Here is a 26,956-nt window from a genome sequence, read left to right on the forward strand (position 1 = left end):
CGGTCGAGCTGTGCTTATGATGAGCTGAGCTCGTCATGACCGTTGCGCCATGCCCACGCAGGGATAATTCCCCTGTTGTGCTGCGCTGAGTTTGTTATGAGCACAGCGCTACCGTGCTGCATGGCTAGCCGAGCTAGTCTTGAGCACCGTGGCACTGCACGCGCCCACTTCCCCCAGCACAGCAGGGGAATTAGCCCCGCAGGGGAGGGGTTAACATTTGAACCACAACATATCCTGATATGTACAGTGTTGCAGAATCCATTGTTGGTGGCCAGCCTTCCAGATGCTTATTCACTCAACAGTCTGAGACTGTCTCTTCAGTTCTTTCTTAGTATGAACATGTGATATAGGAGTTGGTAGAAGAGCAGCCCTTCTCAATCTTGCTAATCCTGTGGGGTATATATAAAGAACAGAAACGTTTTCGAGTCCTGTACCATTCTTTAGAGTTAATGATATGCAAACAAATAAGAGCTACATCAGGAGAAGAACTTTGGTCAGTGTCAGTGCTCAGACTATTTACCTTGTTACCTTTGTTACATGGATTCCAAGTTTGCTAAACGTGGGCTTTGTGATGGTTAGAAACATTTGCTCTTTCTTGTAAATTATAGCTGAGAAAAGAGCCTGCTTATAGCAAGTATTCCAGTGTCCTCCAGCAGGTCCCTCGTGAAGCTGGATTGCACAGTAATGGGAGCAGAGTGTCAACTTCTATGTACGCTTTATGATGATTTTGCATGCCAAGAGATGGCATTGCCGGTTATATGATGGCTGCAGCTGAACATATTGTTAGTGTATCCGATTACATCAGGACTATTCCTGGCAACTGTTAGCTGTACCTGGACACACACTTAACCTTTTTTAATTAATTTTACACCTCATTAAGTTTTTTTTATTTTTTCTAATCAATATATCTGAGTCAAAAAGCATGTAAGATCACTCTGTTACCTTCCTTGGACAGTCAAAGGCTGAGTTGTGTGATGTCACATGCACTACCACTTTGCATTTAGAGAATTCATGTTCCTGGACCCCCTCAAACTGAGGCCACAGCCTGGCACTGATTTACTACAATCCCAAAGCATCTTTTCTGAAAGTGAAAAAATAACACAGTCTGTTAGGCCTTCTGTACTGGGATTTCACTTCCACATTTCATCTTTGCCCATCCTGACCTCACACTGTCCAAAATCCTTAAAATGAGAAAATAAGTGAATCTAAATTCTGATCAGCAACATGTGAACAATAAGAAGATAAACATTTTACAGAAGAGATCTTAGCGTAATATTTCTAGGGGTGGGGGGAACTCGAGGAGTTTCACTCTGTGGAATTCTGAGAGTTACATAAAAACTCTGAGATTCTGATGAGTTTCCAGAGCGGGCGGAATTTGGCAGGTTGCGCTGCTCGCCCTGATTTTTAGCACCAGGAGCTTAGTCTTTGCTGTAAAATCACCGCAAAATGGACCACATGGCATGCCAGAGGGTGCTGCTTCTTTCTGTTCCTCAAGTAGATTTGTCGATTGCTTGAGGCAGCTGTCAACGCGAAGAGTCGCAAGCTGCTGCAACGTTTTGTGTTGAGAAATCTCACCATGAGGCGTTCTAGCACCTGAAAATCACGCTAGGGAATGCAAAATCTTGCTCACCAACTTAACGTTGGTGAGCCGCGTGTTAGAATATTCTCCACAACGTTGTGGTTGGCGGAGTTTTGCTGAAACTCTGCATTCCAAGCGGTACGTAGGGTGGGCAAAACACCGCAAACTCTGCCGATGGAGCAGAATTTTCGTCCACCCCTAAATATTTCTTAAGGGATGTAAATTCTTTTTACTCTTTCTCAAATGCAATTCTTTGTTATGTTATGTCAGATGAAAACTAGTGTACAAGATGTTCCTTAGTTTAAGAGAAGTAAAGTTTGTTGATGAACTTGTGTTTTAGCGTGATAAAATGATTTTCAGCACCCTTTATCCTGTATGACCATCATTAAGTTATCTCTCTGCATTGCTTAGCATTTCATTAAAAGAATGAAAACATTGTATTTTCACTTATTTTCCAGGCGTATGTAAAAATTTATTTGGTACATTAAATAACCTAGAACGACCCATAGAAATGCATGTCATTATGTTATAGTTTACTGTGATATTTAAAATTTGTTTCATTTTCTGTAGTTGCGACAGGTATTGGAGCATTTATCGCAACAAACTGAAAGTCAGTATCTGAAGATCCTCACAAGCCTTGCTGAAGTGGCTACAACAAATGGTCACAAACTGCTGAGGTAAGTACTGTCTAAGGGTAGTCTGGTATCCCAAAATCCTGCACACTCTGTGTCCTTTCTGTCCAGAGGCGAGGATTGCTTATGACAATCTTAGGTCACCCTTCAGAAACAAAGTAGAATCTGTCCACACCAACATTGTTATAGCTACTTCGCCCGTCACCTACACTGCAATCAAACCCCCATCTACTTTACTCTTCTGCAAGTTTACTCCTGCATATTGAATCATAAAACTCTAAGTATCCTTCAGAACAGGTGAAATCATGGTCATTAAGACACTGTAACACTCTATCATGCTCCCACTCCCCATAACAACAAACACTAACCCTAATTAGAGACCCATCTCACAACTTTTCTTGCATTGTATAGATACTTCAAATGGTAGTAACTGCACAATTAGCTTCCAACCTAAGTGACTTTCCATGAGGTTTCCACCAATTTTGGGGAAGGAAAGCATGATGTTGAACATCATGGAAGCACTGCACTCTGCTCATGACATATGGCAGTTGTGCACTTTGATCCTAATGTATGTGGCATTTTGTGCTGTGAAAGATACAATACTGCTTGACACCCTGGTAAAGTCCTGGTGTCCGGGACACTGTCCTCACCAAGTTAATTTCCTTACTAATCCACCACTCCAATCAGGTCAAACTGGGCTCAATCATATCAGTTCCTCCGATCCCCTTTGGAGACGCTCTGGGGTCTACTTTCTCATCAGGCCTCTTTAACTTTTACTTGATCATCCTGGCTTGTATGTTGTACAGTAAGCGTTAATGAATTTGGGGCCATGCCCAGTTGCACCAAAGGCTCTGTTTCTTACATGTCTACTGACTGCCTCATTTAATTCCATTTATTCTGCTTGAGACAATTGCTAATGCCTTCGCAGCTTGCATTTCTCCCCTCTTTTTCGTGTCCTGTTTGAGATAGGTGGCTGAACCTTCTCGATCTAATTCTACTAATCTATGTTCATATAAGGATCTCTCACAAATTAAATTCACCAGTATTCTTCACTGCTTTCCAGAGGTGTACATACCAGCTAGGCATGTCAGTTCCCCGCATAACGTGTCTAATACAGGCGTTCCCTCTTCTGTTGGCTCATAATTGTACCTATGCGAGGAGAATGACATTCCTTTTCATGCTAATGTTAGAAGATGACCAGACCTTCAATCTCTCAATGCAATTACAAGCATCAACACAGCCATGAACTCAAGTTGAAAGACCAACACAAAACATACACCTTTGATGGGTGTCGCTTGGCCCACTTATTCTTTGGTTGAAATTATCCTAGATGAGCCTGTGACCTTTCAACATGCTGGTCTCGGTGCCAGATGTTGGATGAGTAAACTCAAGAGTTTTTATAATGATAGACATTCCTTGACCTGGTTGAGTCAAACGTGGACTATGATGCTGCTAAGTCTGAACTGAAGCTCTCATCTTATAATACTGTCCACTTTTAAGGTACCAAATGGTGGTGTTTGAAACAACTTATGAAATTACGGCTCACTGGTTCCCTATCTGTTCTCTACTTATCATTTCTCCTTTGTGTTAGATGTTTGCTGAGGTGTATATATTTGGAGGCATTCCAATGTTAATGGCTTTGGAAAACACAAAAGAACCTTAAAGACCATGAGCTTAAAGAAGTTACTGCTATTTTCAATGGCAGTTCTGTTTTGACTGATCATCCTGCCCCAGTGCTGCATCTTATCCCTCCTCAGTTCCAGAGTCAAAGAGCTCATTGCCTTTGCTTTATCTTGCTTTATACGATTCTACGTTACCTCAGAGGAATCCAGAAATTGGCCCTGCTGAGAGGGGTTATGAAGTAGAGTAGAAGTATACATGGTGACATTTTGCAAGGATGTTTTAGAGGATATCCTGTCTGAAGAAGCGGTCTGCACCCCCAGTGGAGACCGGGCTGCTGGTTCAGGTGCTTTCCATCAGGTCTTCGGAGAGGTCTCTGGGTACCCTTCTAGTCTGCTATGATGAAGGTAGCCTTAGAAATATGGCAGAACACTCACTCCAGTTAGGTTCTCAACAGGAAAATTGACTGCAAGCATATACCACCATACGTTATGTGATTTTTCATCCACTGGTTCACTCATTTGCAGTTGCTGAACGATATAGGTGCAGCAAGAGCCCCACTTCCTAGCTTCTGCACCAGTTCATAAGAATGGCAAGTTTCTTGCCTGCACTGACAAGGTGGTGATCCAAAAATCATCCAGATATTGTTTTGGCAAGTTGCAACAACACAATGTTATATTTTATTTGTACATCAAAACGTTTTGGCTGTTGGAGAACACATCTGGTATTTAAAATGTCACAGAATGAGTATCCGAAGTTTAAACAAGTCTTCAGTTTCTTTCACAATAAAGGATGAAGAGACCTGATGGGACAAAGAAAAATGCCCTAATTTTTTTGTGGCCACTAAGAAAGGCCTATCACCGAAATTAGCTTGTCTAGTTTTAAGAATATACATCAGGAATTGATCAGTTGACTCAAGGGTGCAGGATGAATGCTTCAATTGAGATGTATCTTTCAGGAATAGCTGGACTAAGAAATCAAGTAATAGGATGTATAATTGTGATGGCTTCGAAAACTATTCTATTCATGATAGAAAGTCCATGAAGGGCTCTAAGTATTCTAGTAATATGTGTGTCTCTTCCGTCCAGTAATATGTGAGGCTACCATGTTCTGAACATAGTGAAAATGCCTGAATTACCTTGTTGGGCAAGTTCAGATAAAGTTAATTTCTGAAATCTAGATTGTCTTGAATGATAGCTAATGCAGTGTCAGTATGCTGCTCTAGGTTAATTTCGGGAAGGATTTTCCTGAGATGTTTCATCTGCTGGAAGGAGATGTGGATACTTTGGAGATTTCAGTCTGTACTGATAGCTGAATGTCTATATAGACACCTAGCTTATCTACACTGCTGCTGGGGTAGGTGGAGAATGATGAGAACCCCCCCACCAGTTAGGGGTTCGAAATGCGTAGACCATCAGTTTACACCATAAGATTTCAATTCACTAAATTGTCTTTTGATATGGTCTAATAACTTCTGATCAAACCAAACAAGTTTCTTTGGTGTACTTAAAAATTCTTTTGTTTGTGACATTCAAATTGTAAATAGTGACTTGTATGTATGGTTGTGTATGAGTGTGAGATCTGAGTGCCGACGTTGATCAACCACGTATGAAAGATTTTGTTATTGGTGCACACATTTTTAGGCTAATGTCATTTTTATGAAAATGGTATCATGTATTACTTGTTCTTTATTTGTTTTTGTGTATCTTTGGTGAATAATAACCAACAAAAATTCTAAAAAAACACATGATAAATAAACAGTGATCTATTCTGACAAATTGTCCAAACCTGCACTCAGTTTAATTCTTTGTGTAGTTCAATTTAATTTCCTCTAGTAAAAGTCACTGTACTGGCACTGATTCTGTTGTTTTGTGATTGAGAGGCTTGGCCTTACTGTGGGAAGCCCACACCCAGTGCTGTTTTTCCAGAGGTAAAAACATCAGCATTCTGAGTGACCTGGTGCGCCCACCAGCCTTGTAGAGAAGAAATCGGTGAATCCTGTTTGAAAGTAAACTTTCCTATGCAGCACAAATCAGCATAGCTGGAAAAAACTTACACTGTTAGTTGACAATGATGAGGAAGATTCTACTCTTTTCAGGCTTCTCCCATTGAAGTAGCAAGATTGCATCATGTAAAGTTTCAAGTCAGTGTAAATTGATTTTGTGGGCATCATTGGACGTTACACCTTAACAGATTGTTTCAACCTTTTTCAGATTGTTCAGCTTGTCGCACCGTTATTAAATGTGTTGCCTATAAAAGTTTGCAGTGATATTTAATTTGTTGCGCAAAATGTCATTTATTGAAGCAACACTGATGACCATAAAAAGCATATTAAATGGTGCAGTAAGATGCAAACATCATCCACTGTGTAATGTATTGCTAACAGATCCCCATAACTCCACCTCATATTGTTTTACATAATACTGCCCATAAATCTACTATCAATTGAGCTACGATACTTTTATCAGTCTCCTTTGTTCACCTCCCACAGTTCACATAATCCATCACTTCCTTGAGTCATTTGTTGTTGCCCAACTCTGTCTTTTACATCTTGTATTTCTTTCTTCTAACCACATTCTGTCTCAATCTTCTCTGTGTGTGTGGCTTCCCTTATATTTAGTTTGTCCTTTCTCATGACTTAAGAGCAGTTTTAGAAGATTGAATGAAGCATGACCCTTGATATTTATCAGCGGAGAATACTAGCTTGTGCCTTCCTCTGCCACTATGCGTTTTTCAAGTATGACTGCGTTTTAACTTGTTCACTCACTGCTTCAGATCCTTGACCCAGAGTGCACTGCACAGTGTTCTACAGCTATGATGAATTGTTTCTTTCAAGGAATGTATGCTACTATTCGCATTGACATGTAAACTGGTAAGGCATTTACCCTCAGATTCATCAAAGTCCTGTTTTGCGTGTCCTTAATAGCGATTATTAAGGAATCGCTATTAAAGACTCTCATAACGGGATGCATGTAGAAATCGCAATATTTTTTGCGATTTCTACAGCTTCCTTATTTGCGATTCGCTAATTGCTAATCGCAAATAAGGAATGGCTGTCCCATTCATTTCCTAAAGGCCCATAGGAATGAAAGGGGAGTCATTCCTTATTTGCGATTAGCAAATAGCGATTCGCAAATAAGGAAGCGATTTCAAGGGTGCCAGGGTGTCGAAAGGACACCCTGTAGCACCCCTGAAATGGTAATGTACACTGGTGTTGCGCACACACATGTCCAAAGGACATGTGTGTGTGTAACATACAACTTAGAAAAATGCACTAAAGTGCATTTTTCTAAGTTTTTGCTATTTACCACGTAGTTAGACTTCGCAGTAAATAGCGGCCCCATATTGCGAATTCGCAATTTTAAAATTGTTCATGAATTGCATTTAAGGAATCTCAAATTGAGATTCCTTAAATGGAATTATTCGCAATTTAGCGATTTTTAGAATTGCGATTTTTGCATTTGGGATGATGAATCCCAAATGCAAAAATAGCGCTTGCAAAGGGCCAGATTCTCAGAATCTGGCCCTTTGCGAGCCGATTTCGGCTTCATGAATCTGGCTGTTTGTCCCTTTTCTAGCTGTGTAGGTATTGACTAGCGCTACAATAAAGACTTGCCCGGCTTCACACAATGTATAATATTACTGCCTCTCCACTACGATTCATTTTTATATTCAGTATTTGGAAACTAGTCACTTAAGCTACTGCCATTGTTGAAATGACTTCCTGTAATATCATGTTTCAAAGGTGTTCGGGCAGGTTGTGTTCCATGAGAGCACTTGAAGGGACCTTTGATTTTGATCTACTTTTCAAATATAGGCGATAAATGTTAAGGAGGCGTGGACATTCTTCAAGTTGTGCACACCTTCCTTTTAACAACCAGAAAATATATAAAAATGTAATGTGAACATGGGAGCAGGAGAAGTCTGGAGATCTCAGATATCCTTCCTATTTTTAAGGATGTTTGGAAAGACAAAATTCATTAGCAAAAGTGCTGACTCTATTTTGTCATGTTTCTTTTCCAGCTTGTCAAGCAGTTATGAAGCTCAAATGAAGAGTCTTTTACGGATTGTAAGAATATTTTGCCACGTGTTTCGCATTGGCCCGTCCTCTCCCAATAATGGAAATGGCATGGGCTACAATGGAAATAAAACCCCAAGAAGTCAGGCGTTCAAGGTCAGAAAAATATATGACGTGTTTAGGAAGATAGACGGTAAAGAGATGAATTTGACAAAGCATGCATTCATTAATCAGACTCCTCCCGAACAGGACGTAAGTTTGGTTGATACCACACATCCATTTTTTTAAGTTTGGCCAGTCTCTCTTTCCATATTTCTCTGCTCACCAATCAAAAGTTTACTCTCACTATCAAATAACTGATTATTGTAAACATGTTTTGCCTTCTTTTTATTTAATTTCTACAGTTTAAGATTATGTTTTCTAATAATATGAAACTTCCATTTTGTGTTTATTTTCTTTACATCATGTATGTTTTGGAAGTGCGACCATATAAAAAGAATGACATGTTGAGATGGGCTAAAATTCAAAAGTGGTAGTGATATTAATTAATTATCCATCTATTTATTGGTCTATAGAAACAAACCAGGTGTCTCACGTTTTAGTAACATTTAGTGGCCACCTGTCAAAGTGGGGATATAGTTTAAAATACTCACTTTGGTATGCAAGTGTTTTTCTAATGAAATACAATCAAGTATTGTGAACAAATAATATCACCTAGCATCAACCTTGTCTCTCACTGTTTTCTAAAAATGTGTTCTTTTGGATGGTACCTTGATTTAACTATAAAGGTGAGAGCAAAATTGCAGTATAGGTCTCAGTCCCTTATATCACCTTCTCCTTAAACATTTGCGGAAAATTGCTCTTTTTGGTGTGCTGACTGGTCTGTATATTCCTGTTCAATAATGGCTGCAAATTTGGTATAAGGAATTCACTTTTTCAGCTTGGTCATCCATCATTTTCACCTTTCCATGAACAAGATTTGTGCTAGTATTTTTAATCTGTGCACTGTGCGATTACCATGCAGTACCATAGTGTTGTGTCCCTAAATCTATACTGTAAAAACTTTTAATTACCTAATTTTCCGTTAATGTTATTATGAGTTGGCAAAAATTACACCAGTAGTGTTGAAGTTAAATATCATTCGGGCTGCTGTGTGAATTTACACCATCTATTTACATGACCAAATTGAATGGCTCCAGAGAGCATTATTTGCTCTGCTTAAAAGCACTGCAGTGTCACATGTCATTTAGAATGCCTTTTCCATATAGAACAACCTACTTTTATATATTAGTTAAGTCAACCCTAAAATGTGCCTTGTAAGCCCACATGGCTGGGTGTTTGAGGTATAAAAGTGGGCCATACTAGGTATTCAGTGTACCCTTGCAGTGAACAGTTACATAAATCTTTTTATCACTCGGTGCGTAAAGCTACGTTTTACAAGAATAAAAGACACTTCATTGTACATTGGCCTAGGAAAATGATAGAGCAATCAGAGTAATTTTCTATATAGTATTAAAAACCTAATTCAGTCGTGAAAGAGGATTTTTGATAACTTAGTGAAGAGTAACTTTTTAAAAGTGGACTTATACGTTCTGAGTTTACTCCGTTTTAGCATTGGCTTGCCGCACTGCCCAGCTTCTGAGACTGAATACACATCCCTGCCGGGCTATTAACAACTCTACTCCTGGAAGATGGGGCTTGTCCTCTGTCAGTCAGAAGGTTGAAGTGGTGTTAACAATGACCCCATAGCAAGGCTTAGTCATCTGGGAGGGGACCGTTCCAATTTGCAATACATAGGGCAGCTTTCATAGTTCATCCTTTAAAAGTGGAGATCTCAAATGGGACTGTCAGTAACTGAAACGATTCATGGCTAGTGCTTCCTTCGACTTTCTGTCTGTGGTCTGAACAAGATGAAAAATTAGTTCCGGCAATGGCAGAAGGGAGGGAGGCACATCTCTGTGGGGAAGTGGCTAAATTGAATGGCAAGATTTGTTGCTGGAAGAAGGCTAGAGACATTTTTATGAGAGTATCTGGAAGGGTTTTCAGCAAAGTAAGTGCTACAGTTTGGGTTGTATGGGAAAGTAGCCAGAGTTGGGCATAGTGCATTCTCCAGTTATTTGGCTAGTGCTCACTATAAGGCTGTCACCTCACTGCCTCTACCTCCTCTGAATATTCGTAGACCTGAGAAGACAACACATGGAAAACAAGACCCACGGTGTCCTGATGCTTTGTGGCATTGAGGGGCTGGAGCTGCTCTTCAAATGCCAGTGTTTGGCCAACTGTTACAGCTGCTAGACACAACCGGCAAACAAATTCTTAACTCCCAGAAAGCCCAACTGACCACTGTAGACTGCTCCCTACAGGAGCCCTAACTGGAGAGAGACCTGGTGCCTGGATACCTTCCCGATAACCTGTAGGCCGCAGGAGTGATCAGAATGAATTCTCCTAGTAGTTCAAGAAATTTGGGCCTTTGTCATTTTTCCATCTCCAAATAATTGGAACAAGGTGCTGAGACTTCCCTGGGGAGGGCACACCTTTTGTTTGCAAGGTATCCAGGTATTTCCTTCTCTGTGCATTTTGGCAGACTAAAAAAGTCTTGCAGAACCTTGTGATCAAGGTACTTATCATGGCTACAGCTTCCAGCTTTGCCCCACTGGTGGATTTCGAGAACCGAAAAGGTGATTATGTCTGAAGGTAAGATCTTGAACCAGGGCGGGGTATCAGAGTGACCTTAGTGGTTATGGAATCCTCTTTCGCCGTACTCTGAGCTTTTGGCTTCAAAATCCAATGGCTTCAGCAGGCATTTGATGACGGCACATACAATTTTGAGGGATTATCACTGGCTTTAGCTTTTTCCCTGCCTTGCTTTTGACTTGGAACTCTATATAATAAAGTGAAACTTTGACTGGTGTCAGCCTGAAATGGCACCTAGGTTCCAATCAAACGTAAACTGCGATTTTCTGTTAACTCTTTGTGCTTACTTAGCCAGCCCTAGGAAGCAATTTCCAGTCCAGGGAGGACCTGGCCTGGCAGTTCAGGCTGGACTGTTCTCATTGAGGGCAGGGTCAAGACTGATTTGCTTATGGTTCGGTGCAAACTGGAATGGCATGGGGCATTGATAAGGGTGCCTCTAAATGTCTTTAGAAATTACCCGGTGTCAGTATTATCTTAGATACTCCGAGGCATCCTAATGCTTCATGGTGTGTCCAGATCTACATTTTTGTATCCTTATGATATTTGTAAATCTGAATCAACCATATAGATTACAATTTAAAAAATACCTCCTTTGATTTGTCTTGTTTACAACATAAAACTTCTGCTGGAATTTAGAAATATCTAGACTGTACAGCCTCCTCTTATCTGTGAACTTTATTCATTACATTTAAATTGGGGATTCTTCCAGCTAAAAAATGAGTGCCTCCTGGTTGTTCAAGCACCACTCCCAAATCTGTAGTTGTCACAGCAGGTAAGATGCACTTTTGCACCTACTTCACACAACTCACTAACCATTAGCTCAGAATGTTATTACTATTCTTTGTGGTGCGATCTAGATGTGGTGGCTTCTGCCTCTGTTAAGATTCCTCAAATATTCTAGTGCAATTCTCAATATGTAGGCAGTAGAGAAGCAAGAATTTTAGGTTGGACTGAAAGAAATTGTATGTGGTATGGCACTTCTGCACCACAGCCAACATATTTCCTGAGTGTATGCCTTCAGCCTCTGCTTGTCCTACTAATGAGTGAGAGGATAATTAAAAAAATGTTGATTGCTTCAGGATCTTCCTCCAGAATAGGTCGTGTTTTTTCCATATAGCGCTGTATTAACATTTTGTGTTTTGGCAGTGCTATCAGTTAATCTAATAGGTATTTATATTGTTATACATCAAATCAGCAACTTAATAAATTCACTGCAAATGTTTAATCTGTGTTTACTGTAGTATAAACAGTGCTTCACTTTCATAATCCATGAGCGCGCTTACATAAAGAATAAGTAAAAGAATAAATGAAACACTTCCCATTTTCAAACCATATACCCCAAATATTTCATGTGTGTCGTCTTCACATTCGGTATCTACAGGCAGATAAGATTACATCTACGCTTCTAACTTGCGCCCCATTTGTTGACAACATACAGTGACATCTGGGTCACTTCATGGTGGACGTTCATCTACTTTAGCCAACTTTGCTAACCATACAACATCCCAGACGTCTGTGGCGGCACTGCTTGAACTCTGAAAGGCTGCCTCTGAAGTGACATTAATCCAGCTCGAGATCATTTTTACACATCATGCAACCGTTGTCTGGTGAACAGTGCACGATTCTTCTTTCATTGCGTAGCACTGTTTCTTTTAGCTAACACCAGGTCTAAGTCCATAAACTTACATAACTATGTAGTGTTTTTGAACCAAGGAATACTGCCCAGTAGCAAAAGGGCTGAGTTCTGTGCGCTCACTGGACACTTCGATGTCAAGCCTGTTATCTCAGAACACATTTGCTGAATCACTTGACATCGCCACACTATGTGATAACTGTTGGATGGTGTTGCCTGACCGAACAACCAGGACCATAGGGTCTCCAGTTCTTTAAAGAATTCCCTCCTTAAGATCATAGGTATTGCTGTGAAAAGGTAAAGTAACTGAGGCAGGATTAACATTTTCAGTATTGCAACTCAACCCAGTTGAGAAATGGGGAGTCTACAGCAGAATTGGATGGAGTGCCCTATTGTCGATGCCACTCTATCGATGTTGCCAGACAACAGTTGGGCTTCTCAGTGATGCATATGAACACCCAGATACTTAAACGGCACCAGTTGCTACCGTAGTAAGGATCTAGGCAGCTTCAATTTGGCATGATCTGTGTGCAAATGAATCGGGAAGAGACATGGTTTATCCCAATTAATATGTAGGCTTGAAACACTCTCAAAGTCCTCTAATACCTTCATGACATCAGGCAAATTGGACGGTATATCTCTTATGTAAAGGACAGCATCTTCCTTGTATAAGAAAGTCAAATTTGTGCTATGTGGAAGACTCATTTCTCAGTCTTGTGCTTTGTAACTCCATATAGCCAGCAGTTGCTCAATAGCTAAGGCAAAGACAAGAGGAGAGAAAGGATATTACTGTCTGGTGCATCTATGTATGTTGTCAGAAAAGTTATGAGTAGGGAGCTACCCTTTCTGTCAGGAAAAGGACTGGGTCAACAATTATGAGAAAAAACAGGGTGCCTTTTCCTGATTGTTATACCTTATTCGGTGTGCCTCTCCCCCTAGGGGTGGCCACCTCTGTGTGTACAAAAATTGTGCAGTCTTATTTAGGTTACCAAATTTACAACATGAACTAACAACCCTTCAGTGTCATAGGGGACCATATATGAAGCAAAGACTTGTTTAAAAATTGTCATACATTTATTCAAAAAAATTTTTGTTTAAAAAGTCATAGTACTACAAAACTGTTGCTTTAAAAACCGTTACACGATATATGTTCAATTTATACAAACAATATTAATAACACATTTCTTAAAACCAATTTCAATTATTTTAAAAAAAAAATTCTTTATGCAGCATTATTTCCAAAAAAACATATTTGTACAAAGGTAATAAAACACAAATAGTAGGAACAAACTGTCGACGCGGCGTTTCGGTGCCTCTTAAGTTCTTGCACCTTCTTCAGGACTCGTTCCCTGATTGGTCACATCTACAAAGACATATATCATAATACATTTCATTAGGTCCCATCTACTAGTATCAGTTACATATACTCAATACATCATTTGGTAAACCTAATATTTGGTAACCTATATAGTATCTTCTGCACGTCACAACTCGAGATTTGTTCCAACTCTGTTGTTATCTTTTTACATTATCTATAAATTGGAAGCCTTCTAGGCTAAGCGGTAGTATGGCGGTGTTTCCTTGCACCAATATTAGACGACTGACTCAGTTCTTATTTACTCTACTGGACAATCCTTTTCCACACTTCTATCACAGATCTTTTGATTGTATCTATGTGGTTCTCACTGACGGGTCCCTTAATTACAACCCTGGGGCCTGGAATAAGATTATTTTCCTTTTGACTGTGTGGGTCCCAACTGGTTTAATACTCAACTTACCCAGGTAGTATTCCCTGGACCTTTTTTGATCATATGAGTCTGTTTAACATCTGCTCATACTTTCCGTTCCCTTCATTTATATGGGATTTCTTCACAATCAGTATTCTTGGTATTTCCTCAGAGACTATGGAAATTAACCACTTCAGTACTATAAAGTAAAGAGAAAACATATATGTATATTTACTTTTTACTTTTATAAGTAATTTGTTTTATGACTAACTCCTATTTGGTCCAATAGTTAAGAAGTAGGTCTATCTAATCCTCACCGGTTTTTGTTTCCAATTCTACTTTAGTTGTCAGGAGGATGCCTCTGGGAGCTCCCTTTCTTTTGGGTTGGATACTTCACACCCCTGCTCCGTCTAGGGATGGGATAATCTTTGTTAGTGTTTCTCTACTACTCCTTTACTTAATTAAAATTATCCCCTTCCTCTTACATTTCTTACCTCATTGGATATTTAGAGTTACTCTTAATTTACTTCACTCTTGGGGATGTTGATCTTTAAGTTGAAGCCTTTTGACTTGGCTTGTATTTCTGAGAAAGGATAAATATTAAGGCTGAGTCAGAACAGTCTGTTTCTTTTTAAAAAAAAAAAAAAAAAAAAAAAAAAACATTCTTCTCCTAGCTGCACGATCATCACCCTATCTTTACTTACTAGGTAAAGGGAGCTGAGCTGCGTGGCGTCCTCCTTGCCTCTTGAGTCTTCTCGATCTAATGAGACTTACTTCTGTCTGGTATTTATACCGTCACGGATTGGCTCATTATTTGTCTTATCACTTCCACCTGGTTGCTGTTTGTAGGTGCAATTGCATGGTGACCCGATTATGGCCGCCATCTTGTAGTAGGTTAAAACCCTATTTTTTATTAGCGTTTTGAGCTGAATTTATTTCTATTTAGTCTCCCTGCGCTTATTTCCTCGATTTTATAAACGTGTACCTCGTTTATCGTATTCGCGGGGCTCTGCTGACTTGTTTGGCCGTTTGCTTCGTAGAATGTTTATCTTATTTTTATATTATTTTCGTGCCGCGTTTACTCTACGCTAGGTCGTCACTTGCTGTTTTTTCTGATTTAGCGATCAAACCTCTTTCGCACGTTTGTATCTTGATGGGTTTAAGACCCGATTGGATTCCGCTCGTTCCGCGGTCGCCATTTTGGATTGGGAGACCTTTTGATTTACTCAACCGCTTAGTAATTACGTATTTGGGTCCGTGGCTATCTCTAAATTATTGTAGATGCTATTGTTTATGATGTCTGATTACTTATGTTTATTCAAATGCCAAATTTACCTGCTTTGCGTTTACTAACTACTGATAGTCTACGCCATCTTGGATTGGGGAGCAGGGGCCCTTTTCAGTATTTCAATTAATTGTTACCATATGTCTTTTGTTATGACTATAAATTTGAGTCTCCTAATTATTATTATGCTGCGCATTTTTTCGACCAAAAAAAAAAAAATAAAAAAATTTGACCATGTAAAAAAACTTTTTTCGACCTCCTTAATTACAGTATTATTATTTTAATGTTGGACATTATATATAGTTATGGAACCTATTATCTGGTTACTCCTGAAGAGGATCATTGATCCCATATCTCGATGGCTGTAAGCACTGATGTTTACACTGCTACTTGAGAGTTTATCAATTGCCAGATCCCTTCATATTACGAGATTCTCATACTGCCTGCTCCTATTATTTAGGTTTTCTCTGGTCCTTAGTTTGAGTCCATCGTTTTGCTACAGTATTCTTTCCCATTCTTCTTTGTTATTCAGACCTATTTTATGGGAGTTGAATTTGGACATATAATATTGTTCTCTTTGTCTGCGTTTTCTGGTTAGGTCTCCTCCTCTCTTATTTATACTGACTTGTTCCATAACACACCACCGTACATCTTCCACTGTGTGGCCCATTTCTGTCCAATGGGCTACCAGGGGTGCTGTCAGCTTTTTGGTACGGATGGCTGACTTGTGTTCCGTTATTCTTGTCCTGATCTCTCGTTGGGTTTCTCCTATGTATACTTTGCCACAAGGGCAATTGATCAAATATATGACATTGTTAGTCCTACAGTTAAATAGTTCTTTATATGTGTGTGTTGTTTTACCCAAGGTTATATTTGGACCTGGTATTATAGAGGGGCAATTTTTACAGTTACCACAGGCATAGTTGCCTGTTGGAGTTGACCCATCTAGGGTTCTGATGGAATTCCTTTTCATTTTATTGGGATACGTTTTAACTAGACAGTTTCTGATTGTGTGGTTTCTCCTAAAGGCAAATATTGGTTTGGGGATTGGCGTTTCGCCTGGGTCATTTAACAGCTTCCAATTGCTATTGATACAGTTCTTCAATTTATTGGATACACATGAGAAGTTCGTCACAAATACAATAGGTTTTGTTTCATTATTTGGTCTAGTTTTTGGTTCAAATAGACTTTCTCTATTGTAATATTTTGCCCGTTTGTAGGCTTGTTTTATCATTTTCTTTGGATAACCTCTGTCGGCAAACTTTTTCGTTAGGGCATTTGCTTGTGTATCATACTCTTTCATAGTGGTACAGTTTCGCCGGACCCTTAAAAATTGACCGAACGGTATGTTATTTTTTTGGGTGGCCGGGTGGTGACTATTAAAGTGGAGCATTGTGTTGCGGTCCGTCGGTTTTGTAAAGAGTTCCACTCCTAAGACCCCCTCCATGTTTTTTATTTTGATATCTAAAAAGTCACACTCCTCGTTACTGTACGTTGAGGTGAATTTTAGATTTTCATCACCCAAGTTTAGCCAAGTGATGAATTCCATTAGTTCCTCTCTATCTCCTTGCCAGATGAAAAAAATATCATCTATAAATCTTGACCATTTTTGGATGTTTTCAAAGAATGGCGCCATGGGGTTAAAAATATGTTTTGTCTCAAAGTCCGCTACGTATAGACACGCCAGACTGGGAGCACAGGTGGCTCCCATGCTGGTCCCTTTCGTTTGTTTGTACATATTTTCTTTAAATAGAAAGATGTTATTTTTAAGGATAAGTTCTAGACAATCTATTATGAATATAGAGTGCTCTGATAGGTCTTCCTCCCCATTTAGCAGTAACTTTTGGATTACTTTAATGGTGTCATTTTGGGGGATATTTGTATAGAGCGCTTCTATATCAAGCGTCACCATCCACTGGGTGCTAGGGTTAAATGTTGTTCCTTCTACTTTTTTAATCATTTCTGTTGTGTCCTTAATGTATGCTGGTTGCACTGTAACCAACGGTTGAATACATTTGTCCACATATTTACTTAGTGGTTCTGTAAGGGAATTTAGACTAGAGACAATTGGTCTCATGGGTGGGTTGTTAATGTCCTTGTGTACTTTGGGTAACCCATAAATCGCTGGGATCGTTGGGCTTTCATTGTTGAGGAAATTGAATTCCTCCTGATTGATTACGCCGTCTTCTCTGGCTAGTAAGAGCAGGCTTTTTATCCGTTTCCCTAGGTTCTGCCATTCTGTCATATTAGATTTTGTGTAGTGGTTTGGATTATCGAAGAGGTAGTGCATCCTCTTCTCATAGTCTGTTGTCTCTAATACCACTATACTGCCCCCCTTATCTCCGGGTTTAATAGTGATACTATCATCTTTTTCTAGATTATTTAATGCCTTTTTTTCTTCCAGGCTTAGATTGTTTTTTATCCACAACCTCTGATCTAGTATTTCTTCAAGTCCTCTTGTTATAACCCTTTCAAAAGTGTCTACATTTTTGTTAACCATGGAACTCACCGGGGTCCACAATGACTTAGGGCGTAGGCCAGATTTGTTGTCTGTAGGCATTCTTTCTTTGCCTTCAAAGTATTTTTGTAGTCTGATTTTTCTTATCAACTGTTGTAAGTCCCTTTCCAAGGTAAATCTGTCTGGTGGTCCTGCTATGGCGTAGCCTAGTCCTTTTTCTAATAAACTCATTTCTTCCTTGGTCATTTCCCTATTTGTTAAATTTATTATTGGGGCTTTTGTATCAGGTTCTAATCCCATGTCTTTTGACTTCTCGTTTTCATGTAGGGACGTTGTTGGCCCTGGTTGGTCTGATAGTTGCCTCTCCCTCTCCCCCGTCCTCTCGGGGTTGGGTTTTGGTTTTGATTTCCCCTGTGCCTGTCTAAAAAAACTAGACTGTCTTTTGTTTGTTTATTTGGTCGGTCTCTTTCTGTGTCGGTTTGATTCCCTGTTGTTGTCTCATTCTCCGAGTCACTGCTCGTGTACGAAGTGTCAGAGAATGTTACCCCCCGTCTAGGGCCCTGGCGTTTGTTGGTTTGCCAGTTGCCTTTATTAGACCGATCTTCCCTGGGCCTGTCAAAATAATCTTTTTGTATATAAGGATATACTAGCTCCTGTTTATATTGATTTAGGTCTTTTTTAAATTTATTACTCTTTTTATTGATCAGGTAATCCTTATACCCGTCAAGATCCCGTTGGATCTCTTCCAGTTTTTGTTTTGCATCCTCTACTGAGGTGTTATCTTTTAATTTCTTTTCCATCTCATCCAATTCAATTTTTTCTATGATCAGGGTGGCTTGTGCAGTCTCTATAATTAGCAGGAGCCAATCTCTGCTGCACCTATTGGCTATAAAAGTCCAAGTTTCTAAAAATTTTTCATTTTTTATAAAAAGGCTCGGTTCATTCTTAACCTGCAACCCCTTGGGTATCATCCCCTTCTTACAATATTGTATTAGAAAATCTGAATGTAATTCAGTTCTAATTATTTTTTTCTTGTAGTTCCAGAGTTCCTTCCATTGTTCTAAATCAGTATTAGTTGCTGTTATTGTGTTTACACTTTTATCTGGGCAGTTGACTAGTTTGTTAAATTGATCGTCTGAAAAACTGAATACTTTAAAGGTGTCCATTGCATCAATTATGAACCACCGTGTGATAAATCACACCTCACTATTATGTGAGGAAAAGAGAGAACACAACTCCCCAGTTAAAGAACTGTACTATGTTGTCAGAAAAGTTATGAGTAGGGAGCTACCCTTTCTGTCAGGAAAAGGACTGGGTCAACAATTATGAGAAAAAACAGGGTGCCTTTTCCTGATTGTTATACCTTATTCGGTGTGCCTCTCCCCCTAGGGGTGGCCACCTCTGTGTGTACAAATATTGTGCAGTCTTATTTAGGTTACCAAATTTACAACATGAACTAACAACCCTTCAGTGTCATAGGGGACCATATATGAAGCAAAGACTTCCCCTAGGGGGAGAGGCACACCGAATAAGGTATAACAATCAGGAAAAGGCACCCTGTTTTTTCTCATAATTGTTGACCCAGTCCTTTTCCTGACAGAAAGGGTAGCTCCCTACTCATAACTTTTCTGACAACATAGTACAGTTCTTTAACTGGGGAGTTGTGTTCTCTCTTTTCCTCAGATAATAGTGAGGTGTGATTTATCACACGGTGGTTCATAATTGATGCAATGGACACCTTTAAAGTATTCAGTTTTTCAGACGATCAATTTAACAAACTAGTCAACTGCCCAGATAAAAGTGTAAACACAATAACAGCAACTAATACTGATTTAGAACAATGGAAGGAACTCTGGAACTACAAGAAAAAAATAATTAGAACTGAATTACATTCAGATTTTCTAATACAATATTGTAAGAAGGGGATGATACCCAAGGGGTTGCAGGTTAAGAATGAACCGAGCCTTTTTATAAAAAATGAAAAATTTTTAGAAACTTGGACTTTTATAGCCAATAGGTGCAGCAGAGATTGGCTCCTGCTAATTATAGAGACTGCACAAGCCACCCTGATCATAGAAAAAATTGAATTGGATGAGATGGAAAAGAAATTAAAAGATAACACCTCAGTAGAGAATGCAAAACAAAAACTGGAAGAGATCCAACGGGATCTTGACAGGTATAAGGATTACCTGATCAATAAAAAGAGTAATAAATTTAAAAAAGACCTAAATCAATATAAACAGGAGCTAGTATATCCTTATATACAAAAAGATTATTTTGACAGGCCCAGGGAAGATCGGTCTAATAAAGGCAACTGGCAAACCAACAAACGCCAGGGCCCTAGACGGGGGGTAACATTCTCTGACACTTCGTACACGAGCAGTGACTCGGAGAATGAGACAACAACAGGGAATCAAACCGACACAGAAAGAGACCGACCAAATAAACAAACAAAAGACAGTCTAGTTTTTTTAGACAGGCACAGGGGAAATCAAAACCAAAACCCAACCCCGAGAGGACGGGGGAGAGGGAGAGGCAACTATCGGACCAACCAGGGCCAACAACGTCCCTACATGAAAACGAGAAGTCAAAAGACATGGGATTAGAACCTGATACAAAAGCCCCAATAATAAATTTAACAAATAGGGAAATGACCAAGGAAGAAATGAGTTTATTAGAAAAAGGACTAGGCTACGCCATAGCAGGACCACCAGACAGATTTACCTTGGAAAGGGACTTACAACAGTTGATAAGAAAAATCAGATTACAAAAATACTTTGAAGGCAAAGAAAGAATGCCTACAGACAACAAATCTGGCCTACGCCCTAAGTCATTGTGGACCCCGTTGAGTTCCATGGTTAACAAAAATGTAGACACTTTTGAAAGGGTTATAACAAGAGGACTTGAAGAAATACTAGATCAGAGGTTGTGGATAAAAAACAATCTAAGCCTGGAAGAAAAAAAGGCATTAAATAATCTAGAAAAAGATGATAGTATCACTATTAAACCCGGAGATAAGGGGGGCAGTATAGTGGTATTAGAGACAACAGACTATGAGAAGAGGATGCACTACCTCTTAGATAATCCAAACCACTACACAAAATCTAATATGACAGAATGGCAGAACCTAGGGAAACGGATAAAAAGCCTGCTCTTACTAGCCAGAGAAGACGGCGTAATCAATCAGGAGGAATTCAATTTCCTCAACAATGAAAGCCCAACGATCCCAGCGATTTATGGGTTACCCAAAGTACACAAGGACATTAACAACCCACCCATGAGACCAATTGTCTCTAGTCTAAATTCCCTTACAGAACCACTAAGTAAATATGTGGACAAATTTATTCAACCGTTGGTTACAGTGCAACCAGCATACATTAAGGACACAACAGAAATGATTAAAAAAGTAGAAGGAACAACATTTAACCCTAGCACCCAGTGGATGGTGACGCTTGATATAGAAGCGCTCTATACAAATATCCCCCAAAATGACACCATTAAAGTAATCCAAAAGTTACTGCTAAATGGGGAGGAAGACCTATCAGAGCACTCTATATTCATAATAGATTGTCTAGAACTTATCCTTAAAAATAACATCTTTCTATTTAAAGAAAATATGTACAAACAAACGAAAGGGACCAGCATGGGAGCCACCTGTGCTCCCAGTCTGGCGTGTCTATACGTAGCGGACTTTGAGACAAAACATATTTTTAACCCCATGGCGCCATTCTTTGAAAACATCCAAAAATGGTCAAGATTTATAGATGATATTTTTTTCATCTGGCAAGGAGATAGAGGAACTAATGGAATTCATCACTTGGCTAAACTTGGGTGATGAAAATCTAAAATTCACCTCAACGTACAGTAACGAGGAGTGTGACTTTTTAGATATCAAAATAAAAAACATGGAGGGGGTCTTAGGAGTGGAACTCTTTACAAAACCGACGGACCGCAACACAATGCTCCACTTTAATAGTCACCACCCGGCCACCCAAAAAAATAACATACCGTTCGGTCAATTTTTAAGGGTCCGGCGAAACTGTACCACTATGAAAGAGTATGATACACAAGCAAATGCCCTAACGAAAAAGTTTGCCGACAGAGGTTATCCAAAGAAAATGATAAAACAAGCCTACAAACGGGCAAAATATTACAATAGAGAAAGTCTATTTGAACCAAAAACTAGACCAAATAATGAAACAAAACCTATTGTATTTGTGACGAACTTCTCATGTGTATCCAATAAATTGAAGAACTGTATCAATAGCAATTGGAAGCTGTTAAATGACCCAGGCGAAACGCCAATCCCCAAACCAATATTTGCCTTTAGGAGAAACCGCACAATCAGAAACTGTCTAGTTAAAACGTATCCCAATAAAATGAAAAGGAATTCCATCAGAACCCTAGATGGGTCAACTCCAACAGGCAACTATGCCTGTGGTAACTGTAAAAATTGCCCCTCTATAATACCAGGTCCAAATATAACCTTGGGTAAAACAACACACACATATAAAGAACTATTTAACTGTAGGACTAACAATGTCATATATTTGATCAATTGCCCTTGTGGCAAAGTATACATAGGAGAAACCAAACGAGAGATCAGGACAAGAATAACGGAACACAAGTCAGCCATCCGTACCAAAAAGCTGACAGCACCCCTGGTAGCCCATTGGACAGAAATGGGCCACACAGTGGAAGATGTACGGTGGTATGTTATGGAACAAGTCAGTATAAATAAGAGAGGAGGAGACCTAACCAGAAAACGCAGACAAAGAGAACAATATTATATGTCCAAATTCAACTCCCATAAAATAGGTCTGAATAACAAAGAAGAATGGGAAAGAATACTGTAGCAAAACGATGGACTCAAACTAAGGACCAGAGAAAACCTAAATAATAGGAGCAGGCAGTATGAGAATCGCGTAATATGAAGGGATCTGGCAATTGATAAACTCTCAAGTAGCAGTGTAAACATCAGTGCTTACAGCCATCGAGATATGGGATCAATGATCCTCTTCAGGAGTAACCAGATAATAGGTTCCATAACTATATATAATGTCCAACATTAAAATAATAATACTGTAATTAAGGAGGTCGAAAAAAGTTTTTTTACATGGTCAAAATTTTTTTTTTTTTTTTTTTTTTGGTCGAAAAAATGCGCAGCATAATAATAATTAGGAGACTCAAATTTATAGTCATAACAAAAGACATATGGTAACAATTAATTGAAATACTGAAAAGGGCCCCTGCTCCCCAATCCAAGATGGCGTAGACTATCAGTAGTTAGTAAACGCAAAGCAGGTAAATTTGGCATTTGAATAAACATAAGTAATCAGACATCATAAACAATAGCATCTACAATAATTTAGAGATAGCCACGGACCCAAATACGTAATTACTAAGCGGTTGAGTAAATCAAAAGGTCTCCCAATCCAAAATGGCGACCGCGGAACGAGCGGAATCCAATCGGGTCTTAAACCCATCAAGATACAAACGTGCGAAAGAGGTTTGATCGCTAAATCAGAAAAAACAGCAAGTGACGACCTAGCGTAGAGTAAACGCGGCACGAAAATAATATAAAAATAAGATAAACATTCTACGAAGCAAACGGCCAAACAAGTCAGCAGAGCCCCGCGAATACGATAAACGAGGTACACGTTTATAAAATCGAGGAAATAAGCGCAGGGAGACTAAATAGAAATAAATTCAGCTCAAAACGCTAATAAAAAATAGGGTTTTAACCTACTACAAGATGGCGGCCATAATCGGGTCACCATGCAATTGCACCTACAAACAGCAACCAGGTGGAAGTGATAAGACAAATAATGAGCCAATCCGTGACGGTATAAATACCAGACAGAAGTAAGTCTCATTAGATCGAGAAGACTCAAGAGGCAAGGAGGACGCCACGCAGCTCAGCTCCCTTTACCTAGTAAGTAAAGATAGGGTGATGATCGTGCAGCTAGGAGAAGAATGTTTTTTTTTTTTTAAAAAGAAACAGACTGTTCTGACTCAGCCTTAATATTTATCCTTTCTCAGAAATACAAGCCAAGTCAAAAGGCTTCAACTTAAAGATCAACATCCCCAAGAGTGAAGTAAATTAAGAGTAACTCTAAATATCCAATGAGGTAAGAAATGTAAGAGGAAGGGGATAATTTTAATTAAGTAAAGGAGTAGTAGAGAAACACTAACAAAGATTATCCCATCCCTAGACGGAGCAGGGGTGTGAAGTATCCAACCCAAAAGAAAGGGAGCTCCCAGAGGCATCCTCCTGACAACTAAAGTAGAATTGGAAACAAAAACCGGTGAGGATTAGATAGACCTACTTCTTAACTATTGGACCAAATAGGAGTTAGTCATAAAACAAATTACTTATAAAAGTAAAAAGTAAATATACATATATGTTTTCTCTTTACTTTATAGTACTGAAGTGGTTAATTTCCATAGTCTCTGAGGAAATACCAAGAATACTGATTGTGAAGAAATCCCATATAAATGAAGGGAACGGAAAGTATGAGCAGATGTTAAACAGACTCATATGATCAAAAAAAGTCCAGGGAATACTACCTGGGTAAGTTGAGTATTAAACCAGTTGGGACCCACACAGTCAAAAGGAAAATAATCTTATTCCAGGCCCCAGGGTTGTAATTAAGGGACCCGTCAGTGAGAACCACATAGATACAATCAAAAGATCTGTGATAGAAGTGTGGAAAAGGATTGTCCAGTAGAGTAAATAAGAACTGAGTCAGTCGTCTAATATTGGTGCAAGGAAACACCGCCATACTACCGCTTAGCCTAGAAGGCTTCCAATTTATAGATAATGTAAAAAGATAACAACAGAGTTGGAACAAATCTCGAGTTGTGACGTGCAGAAGATACTATATAGGTTACCAAATATTAGGTTTACCAAATGATGTATTGAGTATATGTTACTGATACTAGTAGATGGGACCTAATGAAATGTATTATGATATATGTCTTTGTAGATGTGACCAATCAGGGAACGAGTCCTGAAGAAGGTGCAAGAACTTAAGAGGCACCGAAACGCCGCGTCGACAGTTTGTTCCTACTATTTGTGTTTTATTACCTTTGTACAAATATGTTTTTTTGGAAATAATGCTGCATAAAGAAATTTTTTTTTAAAATAATTGAAATTGGTTTTAAGAAATGTGTTATTAATATTGTTTGTATAAATTGAACATATATCGTGTAACGGTTTTTAAAGCAACAGTTTTGTAGTACTATGACTTTTTAAACAAAAATTTTTTTGAATAAATGTATGACAATTTTTAAACAAGTCTTTGCTTCATATATGGTCCCCTATGACACTGAAGGGTTGTTAGTTCATGTTGTAAATTTGGTAACCTAAATAAGACTGCACAATTTTTGTACACACAGAGGTGGCCACCCCTAGGGGGAGAGGCACACCGAATAAGGTATAACAATCAGGAAAAGGCACCCTGTTTTTTCGCATCTATGTATGTGCCACTAGACTGAGGTTACTCTCCCTGTTTGAACCCTAGCCAATTGGAGGCATACAGTAGCTGAATCTAGCCAATACAAAGCTTTTTCAATATCTTAGGAGGCAACTGCTGCATTGTCATGAGTTGGTGGCGTTCAGTCTAGTACACAAAAGAGACATCTTATATTGGTGGTTGTGCAGTAACGTGGAATAAAGCCACACTAGTTGTGGTAAATGAGCGTTGTCAACAATGTCATAATTCTATTTGCTATTCCCTTCCCCAATATTTTATACTCTGGAACATGAAAAGCGGGCTGATGTTTAACATCCATGGGATCCCTAACGGTGATACGGCATATTACAATTTACGGAATTGCAAAATAGATATACGTTGAACACAAAACATTTCTTCAAATATCTCCAAATAAGAAGTTGTATATCGAATAAAAAAAGGGGGACCATTGGGATTTGAAAGAACTATAATGATGGATCTTATAGAAGTTGGCTCTGATTGTACTATAAAGAGGTTTTATTTGGAAATGACAAAACTAAAGAAAGATGATTTGGAGAAATGGATGGATAAATGGTCCGCAGACTTGGATATAGCCAGGGATATCTTTATCGAGTCACTAGAGATGGGAAGTAAAATGTTCTGTTCATCGTCTCTTCAGGCCCAACATTATAAGATTTTATATCATTTATATTACACACCTGGGAAAATTGCTCAATGGGGTGGCTTAACCGGAACTACCTGTTTTAGGTGTGGCAGCACAGAGGCGGACCTGATACGTATATTTTCGGTCTGTCCACACCTAGATAAGCTGAAACAGGATATTGGGAATTTTTTCCAGAATGCACTATCATCAACAATAGAGCTAAACCCAGCTGTTATCTTATTGGGGGTCAGTCCTGACGGACACTTAAATTGTAAAAACTTTATATTCGTAGCAATGGCGATCCTTAGATTGTTAGTGGCTTCGGCTTGGCTTGACCCAAATCCTCCTACATATCATCAATGGCTGGGTAAAGTATTATCAGTACAAAAACTGGAAACCGCTATTTATGCTAGGAAGGGAAAAAAGGGTAAGAAATTGGGTATGCAAATCTGGGACCCTTTTATTCGGTGGAAGTCAGGAACCGAAGGTTGAAAGATGAAGAATTTATTTTACTGTTTATTTGAGCTTTTGAATATCTATGTCCGATTTTGTGTTCTATGGTTTTGTATTTCTTTTTCTCATATATGAATTTGTGATCTATGATTGTATATTCTATTGTGCCCTGCTCATGTCTAAGGGGAAAAAAGGGGAAATAAATTCTTCAATAAAAATATTTTTTTTTAAAAAGGGATCCCTAACGGATTGAGTAAGACTACTATTATAGTTTCTCTAGTCTAGTCTGGGAGCACCTCTCTGTGACTGGTCCTCCTGTACACGAATGGCTTGGGAGCTAGCTTCAGCATATATGTAAAATAAAATTCTGATATTAAGCCATCAGTTCCATTGGTTTTACCCTTAGCCAGTTGATGCATGGCAGTCCCTATTTCCATTCAGTAGTTGTACTTATTCTTGGGTCAAACAGGTCAGGGGGGCAATGCATATAAAGTACTCTAGTAATTCGCAAATAGCTTATCTATATCATTTTGATTGCAGCAAATGTCGCTCTGTGGTGATCAGATAGAGCATATGGGCTTTTTATCCACTTCTGTGTGCATCAACCTGGCAAGCAGTCGCCCTCACTCTCTCCTGCACATGTTGCCCAGTTATATACTCTCTATGACTTATTTCCCCTTAACTGTTCCACTAAAGCAAATTTATTTTCAACATTCAAGAGATCCTTGCTCTGATG

At 39.1% G+C, this 26,956-nt stretch overlaps 1 protein-coding gene across 2 annotated transcripts in view; it reads left to right on the forward strand.

Moving 5' to 3' along the window:
* The window catches only part of HACE1 (HECT domain and ankyrin repeat containing E3 ubiquitin protein ligase 1), a 285,154-nt gene that overhangs the window by 123,844 nt on the left and 134,354 nt on the right, over positions 1-26,956 (forward strand). Inside the window, exons 10-11 of one of the 2 annotated variants that reach the window (XM_086926665.1) lie at positions 2,150-2,256; positions 7,855-8,101. In XM_086926665.1, the coding sequence (XP_086782791.1) occupies positions 2,150-2,256; positions 7,855-8,101 (354 nt within the window). The remainder of the gene's footprint in view (positions 1-2,149; positions 2,257-7,854; positions 8,102-26,956) is intronic. The other variant, XM_086926666.1, reaches the window with a different exon arrangement.

The sequence above is a fragment of the Lissotriton vulgaris genome, chromosome 6 (assembly GCF_964263255.1).
Source record: "Lissotriton vulgaris chromosome 6, aLisVul1.2, whole genome shotgun sequence".
NCBI lineage: Eukaryota > Metazoa > Chordata > Amphibia > Caudata > Salamandridae > Lissotriton > Lissotriton vulgaris.